General features: G+C 35.2%; 2 protein-coding genes across 3 annotated transcripts; both read left to right on the plus strand.

The window, feature by feature from the left end:
* Positions 1-3832: 3832 nt before the first annotated feature.
* LOC114723154 (uncharacterized) lies at positions 3833-8545 on the plus strand. Of its 2 annotated transcripts, none has more exons than XM_028909307.1 (8): positions 3833-4563; positions 5621-5779; positions 5904-6035; positions 6125-6217; positions 6355-6474; positions 7057-7194; positions 7346-7663; positions 8158-8545. In XM_028909307.1, exons 1-8 carry the CDS (start codon positions 4003-4005, stop codon positions 8425-8427), a joined length of 1791 nt encoding a protein of 596 aa, XP_028765140.1. In that variant the 5' UTR covers positions 3833-4002; the 3' UTR covers positions 8428-8545. The 2 variants fall into 2 exon arrangements, with proteins under 2 accessions (XP_028765140.1, XP_028765141.1); XM_028909308.1 differs by having other exon boundaries at positions 3834-4563; positions 5940-6035.
* A 973-nt stretch (positions 8546-9518) lies between these two features.
* On the plus strand, positions 9519-15308 carry LOC114723191 (protein PLASTID TRANSCRIPTIONALLY ACTIVE 10). Its single transcript, XM_028909352.1, has 12 exons — positions 9519-10321; positions 10404-10463; positions 10564-10593; positions 10854-10927; positions 11490-11571; positions 12212-12285; positions 12392-12458; positions 13035-13127; positions 13974-14150; positions 14224-14274; positions 14591-14742; positions 14825-15308. Exons 1-12 carry the CDS (start codon positions 9542-9544, stop codon positions 15261-15263), a joined length of 2079 nt encoding a protein of 692 aa, XP_028765185.1. The 5' UTR covers positions 9519-9541; the 3' UTR covers positions 15264-15308.
* Positions 15309-16262: the final 954 nt, after the last annotated feature.

Consider the following 16262-nt stretch of genomic DNA (forward strand, 5'->3'; position numbering starts at 1 on the left):
AAAAAATAGTTATGTAAATTATAAATTGGACAAAAAGTAACAAGCCTTGCAAATGGTTGCTTGATTTTTTTTTTTTTGTTGCCCTTAGCATCCTCCCACCCAAACAGTAAAAGATTAATTTTTTGGATATTGTCGGACGCCGTAACGGAAATCCCTCCTAATAGTGTTTTTTCGTACATACTACTCTAAGAGTTAAATCCAAGACATGGTATTTAAGATATCCAGGTCTTTTTTACTTAAACCAACATTTGTTGGTAAATGGTTGCTTGATTACTCGGGTCATCTTTGTAACTATGGTCTCTTGGGCCCAAAAGCAAAAGCCCCAAGGACTAAAATTTAGAGTAGGCCAACATTATGTCAAATGAAGGCCCACATTATGTACAATATTTTCCGCCCAAATTTTTTAATGTAAAATTGTGAGCCCAACGTTGCTCCCTGGTTTATACAGCTTGTTAAAATTGTGAGTTAATATAATTTTTGTTCTTAAAATTTGAGCTCATTTTAGTTTTAATCTCTTAAATTTTGAATATATGATTTAATTTTTTAAAATTTAGTCTGTCTTAAAATCTTAGTCCTTGGAGATGTAATGGTGTTAAAATCTATTAAAGCATCATAAACAGCGTTAAAATGATGATGTGGACTCATCAAATGATATCTAACTAGATATTGTGTGGATAGCATAACGACTATATAAAAGATGATGAGTTCTCAAATGTGAATAACTCCTCAAACAAACAGCAAAGAAAAAAAAGGGGAGGCTAAAAAACTGCATGTTGAAAACATGTTCTTTTTTTTTCTTTTGTTATCCACACAGTATATGACTAGATGCCATCTGACGAGTTCACATTATAATTTTAACTCTGTATACAACACTTCAATAGATTTTAACATCATTATACCTTAACCCCTTGTTTGGATTGAGAGAAAATTAGGAAGAAGAGAAAACTAAAAAGGAAAACATGAGGAAAAACAAGTTTTCTCTTGCTTGGATAAAAGAGAAAATGTGGAAGGAAGGAAAAGTGGAGGAGAAAATAAAGTAGGCCCTATGCTTTATTTTCTCTCCAAATTTTCTGTCCATATATGGAGAGATTTGGGAATGAAAACAAGACTTCTATGACTGCTCCTCCTCTCTTTTCCTCTTCATATTTATTTTCTTTTATTATATTTAAAAAGTTATTCACTTTTTTTTCCCTCTTAAAACAATATTTTTATTAACTAATTTGATTTTAAAATATACTAATTTGAAAATATATATACAAACCACATAACTTGATTTTAAATTATTTGATTATGCTAATGTTAGTATAATTTTTCTATTGTAATATTTAATTTAATTTAATTGTAAATATGGTATGTTTTGATAAGGATATTTTAAGCATTTAGATATATGCTAATTTTCTTTCCTATTTATTTTCTCTTATCTATCCAAGCAAGAGGGATGATCACAACTTCCTTCCAATTTTTCTTTCTCTCTATTTTCTCTCCTCTCATTTTCTTTTCTCTTAACTTTTCTTTCTATCCAAACAAAGCATAAAATACTAACGTTTTAAGACAGATTAAATTTTAGAAACTTAAATCATGAGTTTAAAATTTGAGAAACCAAAATCAAAATAGGTAAAACTTTCAGGGACTAAAAATATCCCAATACAAAAATTTCGCTTTCGATTTATTATCATTCTGACTTTGACGATTACTATAATAAGCCTTGAGACCAAGCAAATAACTTCCATTGGTCTCCAGAAAGGATGACGTTGAAATCTACGGCCACTTGGCCGTTAAAATTATAATAACCCAAGTTAGACGGCTATCTTTGGCCACGAAAAAAAAAAAAATCAGATGGGGAGCTTATCGTTCTTATTTATTAATAAGCTAAAACATACATTTAGTCCTTTAATTTTATATAAGGTTTTAAATTGGTTTTTTAACTTCAAAAAGCATATATTTGGTCATTTAACCCTAAAATCATTAGACTTTAATGATAATATTTTGTAGCAATTATGGATGTTTTGAAAACTAAGCTTAATATGTTACCATTTGAAAATATTTTATCAACATTTAAGATTTTAAGTTATCATTTTTTTTAAAAAAATTTAAGATTAAATGACTAAAATATACTTTTAAAGTTAATGGACCAAATTAAAACACGGTATAAAGTTAAAGGACCAAACGTATATTTTAACCTTATTCATATTAATTATTTGGCTTATTTTTACCGTTGTACTGCCTATGATCAACTGAAGATTATGCATGTTTGTTTATAAGCCATTAAATTGCGACTTTCGCTGCCATTAGAAACGTATCATGAATTCTGTTTTTATTACTATTATTTTCTTAATGATGAGTTAATATTTTGAACGTTTGATTCGACCGTACCTTTTATTTGGTCCGATCCCTCTATCCATGTTTTGAAGATCAAACACAAAGGCCCCAGTAAGACCAAAATACAAGTTTCTTTCTTTCTTTCTTTATTTTTATTTTTTTTACAGTTGGAAAATGAAAGCGACGAAATGGTGAAAACGTATTCACCCGTTAATGATGAAAAAGTAGACATAATCAAAATTATTTGCACGGTAAGTAAAACTATATTGTAAGTTACTGATTGATCTCTTGAATGATTACAGGTCGGCAAGTTAAAAAAGAATTGACCCGCATAAAACCTAAAGGGCAATATACGAAGAAGGCGCAGTGAAATAAGGGATGCGCTAAAGTATACTTTGGTTTGTAAGAGGAAAATTTTATTGTTTTTAAATATTTCTCCACAATTGTTATTTATTAACATTTATGTCTTATTTATAAGGAAAACTTAAATTATTTTAGCTCCTTAAAATTCTTTTATTTTAGGAGAATAAACTTAGGTGAAAACCCGAAACCAAAAAAATAAAATACACTGCATAGTCCGTGTTAGAGACTAACGACTTAACCATTCAATGTGGATTTATGATTAAATTACACTAATACTAAATACTCATATTTTAAAAATAAGCTACATAATTATATATGATTATAGAATTTAACGTAATAAATATAAAAAACTTAATATAAGTGTTGTCCTTTATTTTATTATATGTATTAAAGGATCCATTAATTGTAATAATGTGAGTTGTTTTAATATTTTTTTGTTGTTGTTAAAAGTGTTTTACTATTTTGAAATTATATAATAATTCATCTAAGTTCTATAGAACATGTACCATAATTACTATCATTTTTATACAAAAGGGGTTTTGGAAAGTTGGTAGGAAAGGAAAAAGAGAGAGAGATAATCTTCCTAGAACTTCACCCTAAAGACAATATCACGCTTTATAATGTGATGTAATAATAAAATATTTAAATCATCCGGAAAAAATGATTGGAAGATATTATTCACACACACGCAGAGACCCACTTTAAATTTAAATGTAAAATTTAAAAACAAAACGAATTAAAATAATAATACTACCTCCCGTCCTAATTATAAGAGCCAGTTGATTAATTTGAAGAGATTAAGGAAGTAAGTTGGTTTAGTTATTTGTTCTAAATAAGTGTTGTCTTTCCTAAAATATCCTTGCTAATCAAGTGTATTGACTAGAACTATCATTGTTAGAAGGGCTATTTTGGAAAAAAAATATATAAATATGAGAGACAAAATGGACTGTGGTGTTATATTTAGAACTAAAATAAAAATCAAACAGGTTCTTATATTAAGAACAGACTAATAATTTGGGCCCCTCTCCGTTCAACAGCTCCATCATTTAAATCTCGTACCTTTTCGAGCGGTCCGCCAATCCGACATTGTCAATAATCAAAAATCAAAATATTGAACAACCTCAATCTCCTTCCTTCTCAGCGCGCTCTTGCATAGTTACACAGTTGCACCTAACATATCTTCACGAGAATTCATTGTGGGTTCATCATTTTTCTTTCCTTCCAACGATGTTGTAGCTCATCTTCTTTGTTGAATGTTCAAACCCTATATTGTTTCATTCTTATCCGATTTTTCTTTCCGTGAATCGTTTATTTCCTACAATGGCGACGGCGGCATTCAAATCTACGACTAAGAGAACACCCATAGGAGCCTCATCGGCTTCTTCCACCGACGATTCCAGTTCCTCTAATCGCAACTACTCCGCTTACCGTCGTGCTCGAAGTCTTAGCCGAGCGCCCCGCCGGGTTCCTTCTCATGACTTGGCCAATGACCCTGATGAATTCCCTGCACCAAGAGGGAAATTCGTTAATACTGTCAGGGGTTCTGGGTTTCCTGAGATCAGTCTTGATGATCTTGCCATTGAATTCTTCGAATCTGCCAATCGAGGTCGCATGGCTTCGAGACACTCTGAGCTCAGTCCTGCGAATGGAGCCACTGCATCACGGAGTCGCATGGCTTCGAGACACTCTGAGCTCAGTCCCGCGAATGGAGCCACCGTGTCACAGAGGCGCGGGAGGTCTGTTTCGAGGAAGAGCTCTGGAGTGATCAATGATGGAAGGGGCAACTCTGATTATGGTGCTAACAGAGATGGAGGGTCAGATGCTCATACGGGAAGGAGGAGATCGCTCTCGGTGGTACGGTACCAGATTAGTGATTCTGAGGTGAGAATCATTTGCTTCGTCTTTGTAGCTTTGGTTCCTACGACTCGGATGCATAGCCTTGTTTGTATATATAAGTGTCAATTTGACTTAATTATCTGCTTGCATATTTAGAAGGGATGCATATATCGTATAATGCGTCGAATACATTCTATATTCTCTTACCGATTCTGACTAGCAATTTCGCCTGTTTAGAATGATTCTAAGTATGCAATGTGCGAATACGGCTTAAGCCATTTAGAGCAATATGGACCATGTCAAATCTAACAAAGAAGCGTTCCCTTTTGAGTTAGTCCTTCAAACATGCACGTTCCTACAGAGCAACATGGACTAGTTTAAGTTTACTGGAAAGTTCGTTCTTTGCTTGAACAACCTTGTTCTACAGTTGCTTGTTTAGAGTTTACTGTTCAGGTAAAATTTTTCTTAGAAGGAAATTCAGAAGTGGTTAGTTATAAAATATTAACTGTATTTCCCCCCTGCTTATTGTATGGCTTTGCCTACTTCTAACACGATGATATGTTGCCAAGTGCACCACAAGATACCAAAATCCTTGCACTAATTTTCTTTTTTCGGCCAATAAATCCTTGTAGCAAGTTCAGCCTATGTTGATTATTTTTGTTTATCGACGCCTTACTTAATATGTTCCTAGCGTACTTCTTCCCTTTGTCTTGTTTAATTTAATGCTGTTAGTTATTTTCTTAATGATTTCAAATGAAATGGGAGAATTGAAGATTTTCATATAAATATTCAATAAAGGAAAATCTCTTGTTCATACATTTTTCTATGATTTCCCCCTTTGGCCATTTTCATCCTGGGGGTTTTTGAACAATTTGATAGGCAATACTTTCTCTTCAAGTTGATCCTCATTCGCATGACCTGAATAGTAATTAGTTTGTAACCATTTATAAATTGCGGAACTTGTTAGCTGAAACCATTACGTTTATTGAAGCATGCCTCGTAATTTTTGGGTGGACTATATTTGGTATGTTTCACTTTACCACTTTTTATTAGACTCTCGTATTTGATGTATTTATTCATATTCCTATCTTGCATGGTACAGAGCGATCCGGATCATTCTCGGAATTCTAAAAGTCGTGTGAATCTCAGAAGTATTGATGTGGCAAACAAGCCAATACATAAGACGGTTGCATCTGATCAAACACCAGTGCTGAGAAGGTCCCTTAGCCAAAAAGACATGAGGTCATATGATGGTTACTCTGTAAGTGAGATTAATTCCTTAATTACCCTAAATTTCTGACCTGTTGGCTGAAGCTATCTATCTTTCAGAAGACAGTATCAACATATTTTACATCTTATGTTATTGCATTACATTCCAAACCTAGGTGACTGAATCTGAAAGACTCTTTCTGGCTTTTCAGAGTCAATCTTCAGTTCTTACTGATGAGGAAGGTGCTGGTGCTCACCTCAGCCAAAATGCGACTGAGAATATCCAGACTATTTATGCACAGAAGAAGGTTGATATGCTTTCTTTGAAGTTACAGGTGCAGAAGGAATGCTACTTTAGTTTGAAACTTCTAATTTTCATCCTCTTATAATTCTTCAGGCAGCAAATTCTGGCATGGACGGTGGATTCCACAAAGCTACACAGAAGGAATTAAGACATTCTGTGGATGTCATCAAAACGAAAAATGAAAAGGTCTGTGAAATATGAATTTGTTTTTCTCTAAATCTGCTTGTTAGCCTCAATATTCTTTCTTATGCGTGTGGAGATTCACTGCATCGACTGATCTCTGCTGAAAATTTTTCTATTTTTTTGTGCACCTTCCAAATCAGGTCGGGCTGAAACCAAGGACCTCCACTCTAGCTACTGTTGATCGCTTGCTGTCAAACAATTCTGACGTTCTTCATAGCGTGTCTTGTATCAGGATGAACTATGAAACAGAACTGGAACAGGTATTAGAATTTAGAAGTGAAAAAAATTAAAAGCACACATGGTATCTTGGTTAGCATTCTGATGAGTAGTGATTGCCGACTTAATGATCATCTAGTGCAACTGTTTCAACTCATAATTTCAGGCTTCCTTCTATTTTATATTAGTATTGTTGCTCCTTGTCATAGAAGCAATAATACTAATACTGAAGGATTTGTTTGTTGATAGAGTATAATGACATCATGCAGTTCATATTGGTATTCTTACCTAGTGGGATAAGGTTGCTTGCTATATATTACTAGTAATATTGTTGCATGTATTTGACAATGTTGCATGCTATTTGAAGGAAACCGATTATTTTTATTTTCTATCATACGTATTCTTACGCTGCAATTTTTTCGAACAATGCTACAGGTAAAGTCGTCTTAAAACATTCTAAAATTGAAACCAGCAACGTTGTTTCCTTCTTGATGGATGGAGAAAATGCCTTGTGAAACTTCCGTTATTTTATTTGTATTTTAGATGCTTTTGATTGATGAACATTTTCTTATTGACAAAAGCGCTTGCCATGGTTCTTTGTTTTTGTGTTTTTTTCAAACTGACAGTCTGAGAAACGCAAACAAGATTTATTGGCTGAAATAGTGCTGGAGGAACAGCGAGGCAGAGAACTTTCTAAAATTGTCAAAGAACTGCTCCCTGATAAAAAGAACGAAGCTATACAAAAACCATCAAGAGCCAGGAAGGTGTGTCTCTATTTTTGTCCTCTGCAGAAGCACAAGTGTTCTTTAACTTACTGGACATATGAGCTAAATCATCCTTCACACTGTTCCTTTATGAAATAGAAACCGTTGAGATATTTTTTTGATCATTCAAACAATGTGTTTTATTTTCCAGAGAAGTAATGACAGGAACCGGATGTCTAAGCGCTTGACTGAGGAAGCTGAGAGATATATTGAGGATTTTATTTCAAATGTCGAAGATACTGATATTTCATCACTTGATGGAGAAAGAAGTGACACTAGCTCATCCATTGGAGGACTAATAAAACCAGAATCATTTAATAGCCCATCAATACCAAGATCTCTTCCGGTTGAAATGGATGGGGTCATGTTTCCATGGTTGCAGTGGGAGACTAGTAATGATGCTTCCCCTACAACAAACCTCAACAAAACACGGACGCCAGTAACTCCAAAAATTGCCAGTTTCATTCAGGTTATCTCCGAATTGCCACTTGTCCTCTTTTTTCTAGAAAAGGATTTTGCTGATTAAATTCTTTAGCACACGCATGATAACTTAATCATATGAATGCCTTTTTGTGTTGACTTTTTTTAATGCGGTTATCAAGTACACTTTCATTGATTGCCCAAGAAACGTAAGTCATGGATACAATCATATCATCATATGCATGCATGTTAATATGTTAACATAGTGACAAGGTGGCCAGCACACCCATATCTGGACATTCACATGTGACCATTCATGTGATTAAATTTACGCTTGTTTGCATAAGAACAATATCCGAATAATGGTGTGCATGTGCAATACCTTCCACACCCTTTTTGGACCCAATGACACAGATTCTTAGTATTCTGTAACTGTAAATTTAACTATTCAAGGTATCGAAGACAACAATGTGCCAACGATTCTTGTCCTTTTTTCTTTCTGGCGATACTTATGGGTTCTGTGTGTTGAATTTGATGTCCTAGGAAATCAAGAAAGTACGAGATCAAAGCAATCGTTCTGTCAGCAGCCATGGAAGCTGGAGCCCTGATGGTATTGTAGAGTATTCAAGCAGTAAGTTTGGCGAATCCTATGAAAGCCAGACATTGTCTACTGCATCATCTAAAGGAATGAATTATGATATGGATGAGTACCTCGAACTCAAAAAAAGCGAAGATCTTCTGATTGAGAGATGGAGGCAACGGCAAAGAATGGATTCAGGCAGTCTCCTGTTATGTAACCTAAGATTATTTTAGCCGTCTGTTCCTGAATTTATATGTACAGATCGTCTTATTATGCATGGTATTCGTAAGTTATCATGTTGATAGGCATTATTTGCTCACCAGTAAGTATGAAATCTTCTATTATATACTACTCTGGTCTTTAACGTAAGAACTAATTTAACAATCAATTGGTCCTAAATATAAAACTCAAATATATTTTGTTTTTAATATTTATTTATTTTGTCTTCAAATAGTCTTTATAGTAGATGTATACGTTAAGGAATTACTATCAATAGGTAATCAGAGACACATAATTAATAAGGATATTTTAGAAAAGTCATTATCTATTTACTACAAATAACTTATTTAAGTAACTTTATCTCCCAAAATTAGTTAATAATATCTTATATTAGGGATCGAAGATAGTATTTACTAGTTCATAAATTCAAGAATAAACCATATCATTTTAATTCGGTTTTATAATCTTTGACCCTTCAGTGCACGGAAATATGAACCCTTTGTATGGTAGGATAGGATTCTCTAATTTTCTCTTTTCATACCCTTTCCTTTTTCTTAATCGTTAGATCAATCTTTAAATAATTTAGGTTTAATTATTTATAAATTTATAATAGAAATGTTATATAATCAAATTCAAATTATGAAGATTGGATTTGAATTGAAAAGTTTCAAAGTGTAGTAAATAAAAAAATTTAAATAATTTGTGGGAAGTTAAATTTAAACTACTGGAACAATAATTTTATGGTTATAAAAAAAAAAAAAGAAGCAAAACCATTAGAAGGGATCAAGGGAAGAGGAAGAAATTTTATCTCACCTTTCGGTGCATCAAGAAAAATCTAGTTCTTGCATTAAAAAATTAACTATTTGAAAGATGCTGATAATGATATAATAAGTATTATTTATATTAATGTTTTGGCACAAAAGATATAATAAAAACACAATAAACATTAATTACAAAAAAAATTACCTCCAATTGACGTTAAGGAAATTAACATGTCAGGGGATCCAATAAGCTTAATTATTTGTCATGGAAAGTTTGAATTATCATGGGGCCAAATGTAGAAATTTGGATTTCGAAGAATAAACTTTATCCGGTAAGAGAAGCATTCAGGAGGGACTCCTTACTCCCATGCTTCACTCTCCTCTGCTTGCTTGTGGGTGGCACATCCCACCTGCAGCGATGCAAACTCTCCAAACCTCTTATCTCTTCTGTGTCCCTAAAACCCTAAACCCTTCCTCTCACCATTTCCGTTCTCAACGTCGTTCTCTGCTCGTCGGAAACCAACCATTTTCCATCAACTTTGTTGCCAAGGCTTTTAGCTCCGATGAATTCCCCGTTGACGAGACCTTCCTGGAGAACTTTGGTCCCAAAGACAAAGAAACTGAAGATGAAGCTCGAAGGCGCAATTGGATCGAGCGCGGCTGGGCTCCATGGGAGGAGGTACTCACTCCGGAAGCGGACTTTGCGCGCAAGAGCTTGAATGAAGGCGAAGAGGTTCCTCTTCAATCTCCCGAAGCTATCGAGGCATTCAAAATGCTGAGCCCCAATTATAGGAAGAAGAAGATGGAAGAGATGGGGTTGACTGAAGACGACTATTATCGTAGGCAATTTGAGATAAAGGGAGAGATACCGCCACCTCTGGAGACGTATTGGGCTGGTCCAATGGTCATGCGACTCGTGCCGCCGAGGGATTGGCCCCCTAGAGGTTGGCAGGTAGATAGGAAGGAATTGGCGTTTATACGCGAGGTACATAAGCTGCAGGCAGAGAGAATCACTCTGGAGGAGTTGGAAGCCGGGGTTAGCACGGAAACAGATGACTTGTGCTTGGACAGGTACAAGATGTTTGTCAAGCAATACTCCGAGTGGGTGGAAGCAAACAGGGACAAATTGGAGGAGGAATCTTACAAGGTTTCAGCCGAATGCCCGCGTTTGTCTTTTTTTTCTTGCTGATTCGGATTACTAATATGTCCATGTCTTGTCAATCTCACAGTATGATCAAGATTACCATCCTGGTAGGAGGAAAAGGGGCAAGGACTACAAGGAGGGCATGGTTAGATAAGTTGCATTTGGCCTTTTATTTATTATTCTTGGTCTCATGATTTCAATGTTGCAGTGCCCTCATTTAATGTGTTCTTCGTTGTTTTATGCAGTATGAGCTTCCCTTCTATTATCCTGGCCAAGTAAGTTACTGATTTCATGTTATTCTCTTTATGGAGCTGTTGTTGCCTATAAACTGCACTTTTTGTTCACATTGCAAGAATGCCTCCATTTGTTCGCATTAAGCGTGGTTGCTCACCTACACTGCTGCTTGCTTTTTGGCATGCCACTTGAAGGAACTAATGTTCAAAACCAACCCCCCCGGAGCGCCCCCGGGTTTTTTTTTTTTTTTTTTAATGTAACTTTTCAGAGATAATAACTCGTTAAAAAATATGTTGTGCAGATTTGTGAAGGGAAGGTGACAACATTGCACCTCTATCAAGGGGCATTTGTTGACATTGGTGGGGTATATGATGGGTAAATGTCCATTTCCGAAATTTATTCTTTTTGTGTTCCTGATATTCATTCTTTATTAGGTGTTGCTTTCCTTGGCTGGTATTGTTTGATGAAGGATTATTGATAAAGTAATAATGAGTTGCTTCCCTTATTTCGATTGGTAGGAAAAAAATCTTTATAAGTATCTTCTTAACTGAAACAGTTATGCACTGTACGTGGCCCCTTTTAGAGGAAGACAGTCTCATTAGTTTATTTGTACAAAAAAAGACAACTGTCTTGTCTCCTCTGTTTCACTTGGATGAATAGATCAGTGATAACATGGTACCACTACTTACTGAAGCAAAAAAAAAAAAAAAATTGTTTTGCTCTATAAATGAAACTATTTATTATTATATTTGATTCCTGTAGCTGTCTTAGTTATAAATTTATTATGCCGTCAATATTAATTAGGACGCATAACTTGGAGGCTTTAGCTTCTGTGATTTGGTTTAGCTTATTCAATAGCTACTGCCTTTGTTCTTCTAATTTATCTTCAAGTGTTCTCCCTCATGATTATAATGCCTTCATGCTTCATGTGTTCTAGGTGGGTTCCTATAAAGAATAATGATTGGTATTGGATCCGCCATCATATAAAAGTGGGGATGCATGTCATGGTTGAAGTTACGGTGAGTGTTTTGCACATTTTTCCTTCTCGTCACACAATATTGTCTTGACATCAGTTATGAGATTCTAATGAGTATTCATGGATGTTGATACTGGTGATCAAACATTTGGCCTTTATAGCCACTCAGTGGAGTGAATTAGAAAATTTTTAGCTGAACGTGGAGGAGAATACAAGATCCCTCATAGAGCTCTGCTGCATCATCAGCATATATATTAAGAAAATTATATGGCTGCAATTGTTACCGTAATGTTTGTATATGGGGTTTTGTGCCCTTTTCTTCCTTTTAATTTGTCTGCCTCCTTTATCATTTCAATAAAAACTTTGAAACCCCCTCGCAATTGTAAAGGTGTGATTCTCGTTCATGATTAAATTAAACCATGTGCCTGGTGGTATAATACACATTTTATTTTGCAGCCGTATCTTCATTTTATGCTGCTCTGTTCGTATCTTAACTTGAAACCTGAAATGTATATGATTAAACTAAGTGACCAAATCTGAATGGTCACTCATGGAATTTTGTCATTGTATTGTAGATTGCAAAATCCAGCCAACGTCTGTATTCTGTTCCTAACCTTTCAGTTCGTCATGAAATTTGCATATTTTATTTTATTTATCAATTTTTCTCCCTTTTTACATTTTAGGCAAAGCGCGACCCGTACCGCTTCCGATTCCCTATTGAACTTCGGTTTGTCCATCCAAATATAGATCATCTGATGTATGAACTTTTTGTGTTTCTGATGTTACACTTTAACTTTCTTTTATAGCTAGGCCAATCTTCATTTTCTTGTTGCATTCGTATTAACATCTGTTTCATATTTCAGCTTTAACAGATTTGACTTCCCACCAATATTTCACCGTGATGATGATGACAACCCAGACGAAATACGGGTTTGTGCATTCGCTCTTGATACTTCAAATCATCCCATCCTTGATGTGAACCCACACACAGACACTCTTCTTTTATAAGGCTCTTTATATTGGAATTGACCGTGGCCTCATTGGATGAGTATTGGGTCAAGTGTAACTGTTAGAATTCATCTGTAGAAAGGTTTATTTCATTAATATACTCTTCGATCTTCGCAAGGTTAGACCCATGTAGATGATGGTTCCCATGATGCTGCGACAAATGCTTTTAAGCAGTGTCTATAATCAGATACTGATGCTTTTAGATCATCATATCAAATCTCTGAACTGTTGTTCACTTTCTTATACAAAACTTTTATTCTCTATTCTCTATTCTTTATTCTTCCTAAATATTGACTCAATAGGTTATGACCAGGTTCATAATGTTTACAATATTTATTTTATGAGAATGTTTACTAGAGCTATGTTTTCTTTTATTATTACATGTTGTTTATTTCAAGTTAAACTAAAAAATAGTCAAATATAGCATTTTTTGAAGTCAGAGTTATCAACATGGTTGTTGATTCATTCTTTACATAGAAGATTTTTCAAAATTTGCAGCGTGATTCTGGACGACCACCCATTCCTAGAAAAGATCCAGGAGACAAACCAGAGGAAGAACCTCTCCTGTCAAACCACCCATATGTTGATAAGGTGAATTCTGGTCACATTTATTCTTTTTAACATTGTTGCAAGATACAATTTTGGTGGATTCATTAGTTTATGCATGGGATGTTCCTCGGTTTAACTTTTAAATTCCTTTTGTTTAAAAATGTGTCGGTCAATGTTCACCTAATATATTATAGGACTATGTAGGTGATATCAACATTCTCATTCAAAGTCTATTAGACTTCGCGTGTGTATTACTCTACAATGTGCATTGACATCCCACGTGTGCTTAAAAGTATGGTTAGTTCATTATTGTCAAAACTGTAAGGGTTTTTATATTTTAAAAGCAGCCGGAGGTCTGTCTTTCTGAATAGAAGTTTTTAATCTAAGATGCTATTACCCTGTGGAATTCATCATAAGCATATACTACCTCTAGTCTTAAATATAAGAGCTAGTTTGCACTTTGGAACCGAAGGTAATACATTTGTGTAATTGATCAGCCACCTATTTTCATCTTAATTTTGTATAAGTATTGGCTTAGGCTTCTAGATATCTAATGAGGGTGTATTTTCAGCCATAAGGTCTTATTACTCTGTTAATCTGTTTTCCGGGAGTTTTCACTTGGATTTTTTAAAAAAAAATAAATTTCACTCTTGTACAATTTGGGGAAAAAAAATTCATTACAGATGAAATAGTGTTTTACGCAGCATTATTCTCCATGGCTAATCAAGTTGCCTTGTATTTTTCACTTTGTTTTAACTTATGGTTCAGAAACATGTTACCTAAATCTGTTATCACAAACATTCAGTATTTAGCATCCATTCAATGTTGCATGCATGATCGTTTCTTGCTATCATCGTTAGCTGCACCTTCATTTTTTTTTTTTTCCAGTTGTGGCAAATCAATGTTGCCGAGCAAACAATTTTGGATGACATGGAGATTAATCCTGGAAAATACGAAGGCAAAAAGCTGTCAGACTTGACTGATAGCGAGGACTTTGATGAAGAAAACTCTGTAGAGTATACACAAGCTTATTATAAGAAAACATTACTACCAAAAGTGATTCTGGTGAGTACCATTACTTTTAAATTGCATTCATCTGCTTGTTGTTCTGTTCACATGCTGTTTGAATATTTCGCAGAAAACAAGTGTCAAAGAGCTTGACCTGGAGGCAGCACTTGCTGAGCGCGAGGTCAGCCTTTTTTTTTTTTTTGGTCTCTTCTTTAATTCAATATTAACTGATGATTAGATGATCCACCTTGTACCGTTGTCTTTGGGAGAATAATTGAAGAATGAGTATAAATGTTCTTTGTCTTGGACGAGGCACGATAAAATGGCACCCTCCGCCATAATATCAACATCCAGATTCTTTTTCATTCATCAACATCCTGAACGTTGATATTTTACGTTGTGAACAGTGGAGATTTTTTAATTAATTGATATTTTCCAATTTGAACGAGTCTTTGATTATTCAAGTTGCATGTTAAGTATTCCGTGTTGGGATGCAGTACCATAATAAACTGAGGAAGGAAGCAATGGAGAGAGGAGAAAAATACAAAGTAGCAAAACTGAGGCGCAACATTGAGATGGATGAGTATGACTTAATGCACTGGCGGAGATCATTGGAAGAGAGAGAAGCGTTACTTAGAGACATCAGCTGGTGCGGTTATTTTAACATTGTCAGTTTAAATTATTTTAACAAGTCACCGCATAATATTTTCTCTTGTTTCCACTTTGTACAGTCGTAAGTCTCTTGGTCTGCCATTGGAAGAGCCTGGAAGATATGTAGATGCTAGCTTTTTTGGCAAAGACCAATATGATCCTTCAAGCCCGCTTTATCGATATGATTATTGGGGAGAACCCAAGAACTCGGAGAAGAGCAAGCAAGAGAGGATGGCAGACGCCCATAACAAATCAATAGTGGGAAAGGGTACTTTGTGGTACGAAATGTCATATGATGATTGCATCAAGCAACAGATGAAAAGGGAAGCCCAGTCCCAAGAACCACAGGAGAAAGCTGACGATGAAGATGAAACACAGCACAGTGATGAAGATGAAGATGACGACGATGACCTTGACTTAAGCGTTCTAAGCAGTCTTGGTATTAATGTATCAGATCAGCTCCATGTTAATGGAACTGAATCTTCTAGAGTGTCTGATGCGGGTATTTTTGAGGACTAATGCTCTATACTTTTCTGAGCCGAAGTCAATTTTGCTTCTTGTATAGTTGCGCGCGGCTTCTCTCCAATACCATTACCTTCCGCTGCCTATCCTTTTCCTGCAACGGCCGCGTTTTTTTTTTTTTTTTTTTTAAATTTTTGGGGTAAAACGAGGACAATCCGTGCTCTCAGAATTATTTGGTCCTAACGGTTGCCGTGAATGCTATCGAGCTGCTAGAAGGTAACGTGGTCGACACGCATGAAGTGAACGACCTTAATACAGAGGTGAAGGCTCTAACCGACAGGGACTCGGAAACTAAAGCAGGCCATGTCAAGCGAAGAATGAACAAGGCTGCAGACTACCTGGCTAAGATAGCTCTTGGCGCTTTGCACGGATTGCATTTAGTCGGACAGCCTACCCGTGATGGGAGCAGTATTATCTTCCAGAATTGTACGGGTAGGGGTGTTCAAGGCCGACCCGTTCCGGTCGGCTTATTCCGGTCCCGGCTTTATTGGGACGGGACTAGACGAACTGGGACAGGACGGGACACAGGACGGGGTCAACCTGTCCCGGTCCTGTCTCGGTTCCCTTTTTTTTTAAAATTTTTTATCATATTTATATAATATTATTTTTTTATATTTTTTAAAGATTTGAGACTATTATATGAAATTATAGATATATTTATTTAGAATTTTTATATTTGTTGATGACTTGAGATCATTGATGATTAGAATTTTTAACAAGTTTTTATTGTGCTAAAAGTTTTTGTTTAGAGTTTTTAATGATTATTATATGTAATATTTTGGGCTTTTGTTGGAGATTGTCCAAACAAATAAAAAAGAAAATAAAAAGATGTTTTTATAAGGCCTAAGCCCAAAAAACTATAATTAAAAAAATCAGATTTTATTAAAAAAATTTAAAAAAATAAAAAAAAATATATCGGGACGTCTCGGTTTTGTTCCAGATCCATCCCATCCTGATCGGGACCGGGATACGGGACAGATTTTCTGTCCCGTTACT

The sequence above is a fragment of the Neltuma alba genome, unplaced genomic scaffold (genome assembly GCF_004799145.2).
Source record: "Neltuma alba isolate B1F8T4 unplaced genomic scaffold, ASM479914v2 tig00012124_pilon, whole genome shotgun sequence".
NCBI lineage: Eukaryota > Viridiplantae > Streptophyta > Magnoliopsida > Fabales > Fabaceae > Neltuma > Neltuma alba.

What these genes read in the sequence shown, in the direction of transcription:
- LOC114723154 (XM_028909307.1), top strand. Translation starts at nt 4,003, where the DNA reads ATGGCGACGGCGGCATTCAAATCTACGACTAAGAGAACACCCATAGGA. An exon ending in ATGAAACAGAACTGGAACAG is followed by an intron (nt 6,475 to 7,056) that starts GTATTAGAATTT and finishes TCAAACTGACAG; the next exon opens with TCTGAGAAACGCAAACAAGA. An exon ending in AAATTGCCAGTTTCATTCAG is followed by an intron (nt 7,664 to 8,157) that starts GTTATCTCCGAA and finishes TTGATGTCCTAG; the next exon opens with GAAATCAAGAAAGTACGAGA.
- LOC114723191 (XM_028909352.1), top strand. Translation starts at nt 9,542, where the DNA reads ATGCTTCACTCTCCTCTGCTTGCTTGTGGGTGGCACATCCCACCTGCA. An exon ending in AGGACTACAAGGAGGGCATG is followed by an intron (nt 10,464 to 10,563) that starts GTTAGATAAGTT and finishes TGTTTTATGCAG; the next exon opens with TATGAGCTTCCCTTCTATTA. An exon ending in TACTACCAAAAGTGATTCTG is followed by an intron (nt 14,151 to 14,223) that starts GTGAGTACCATT and finishes AATATTTCGCAG; the next exon opens with AAAACAAGTGTCAAAGAGCT.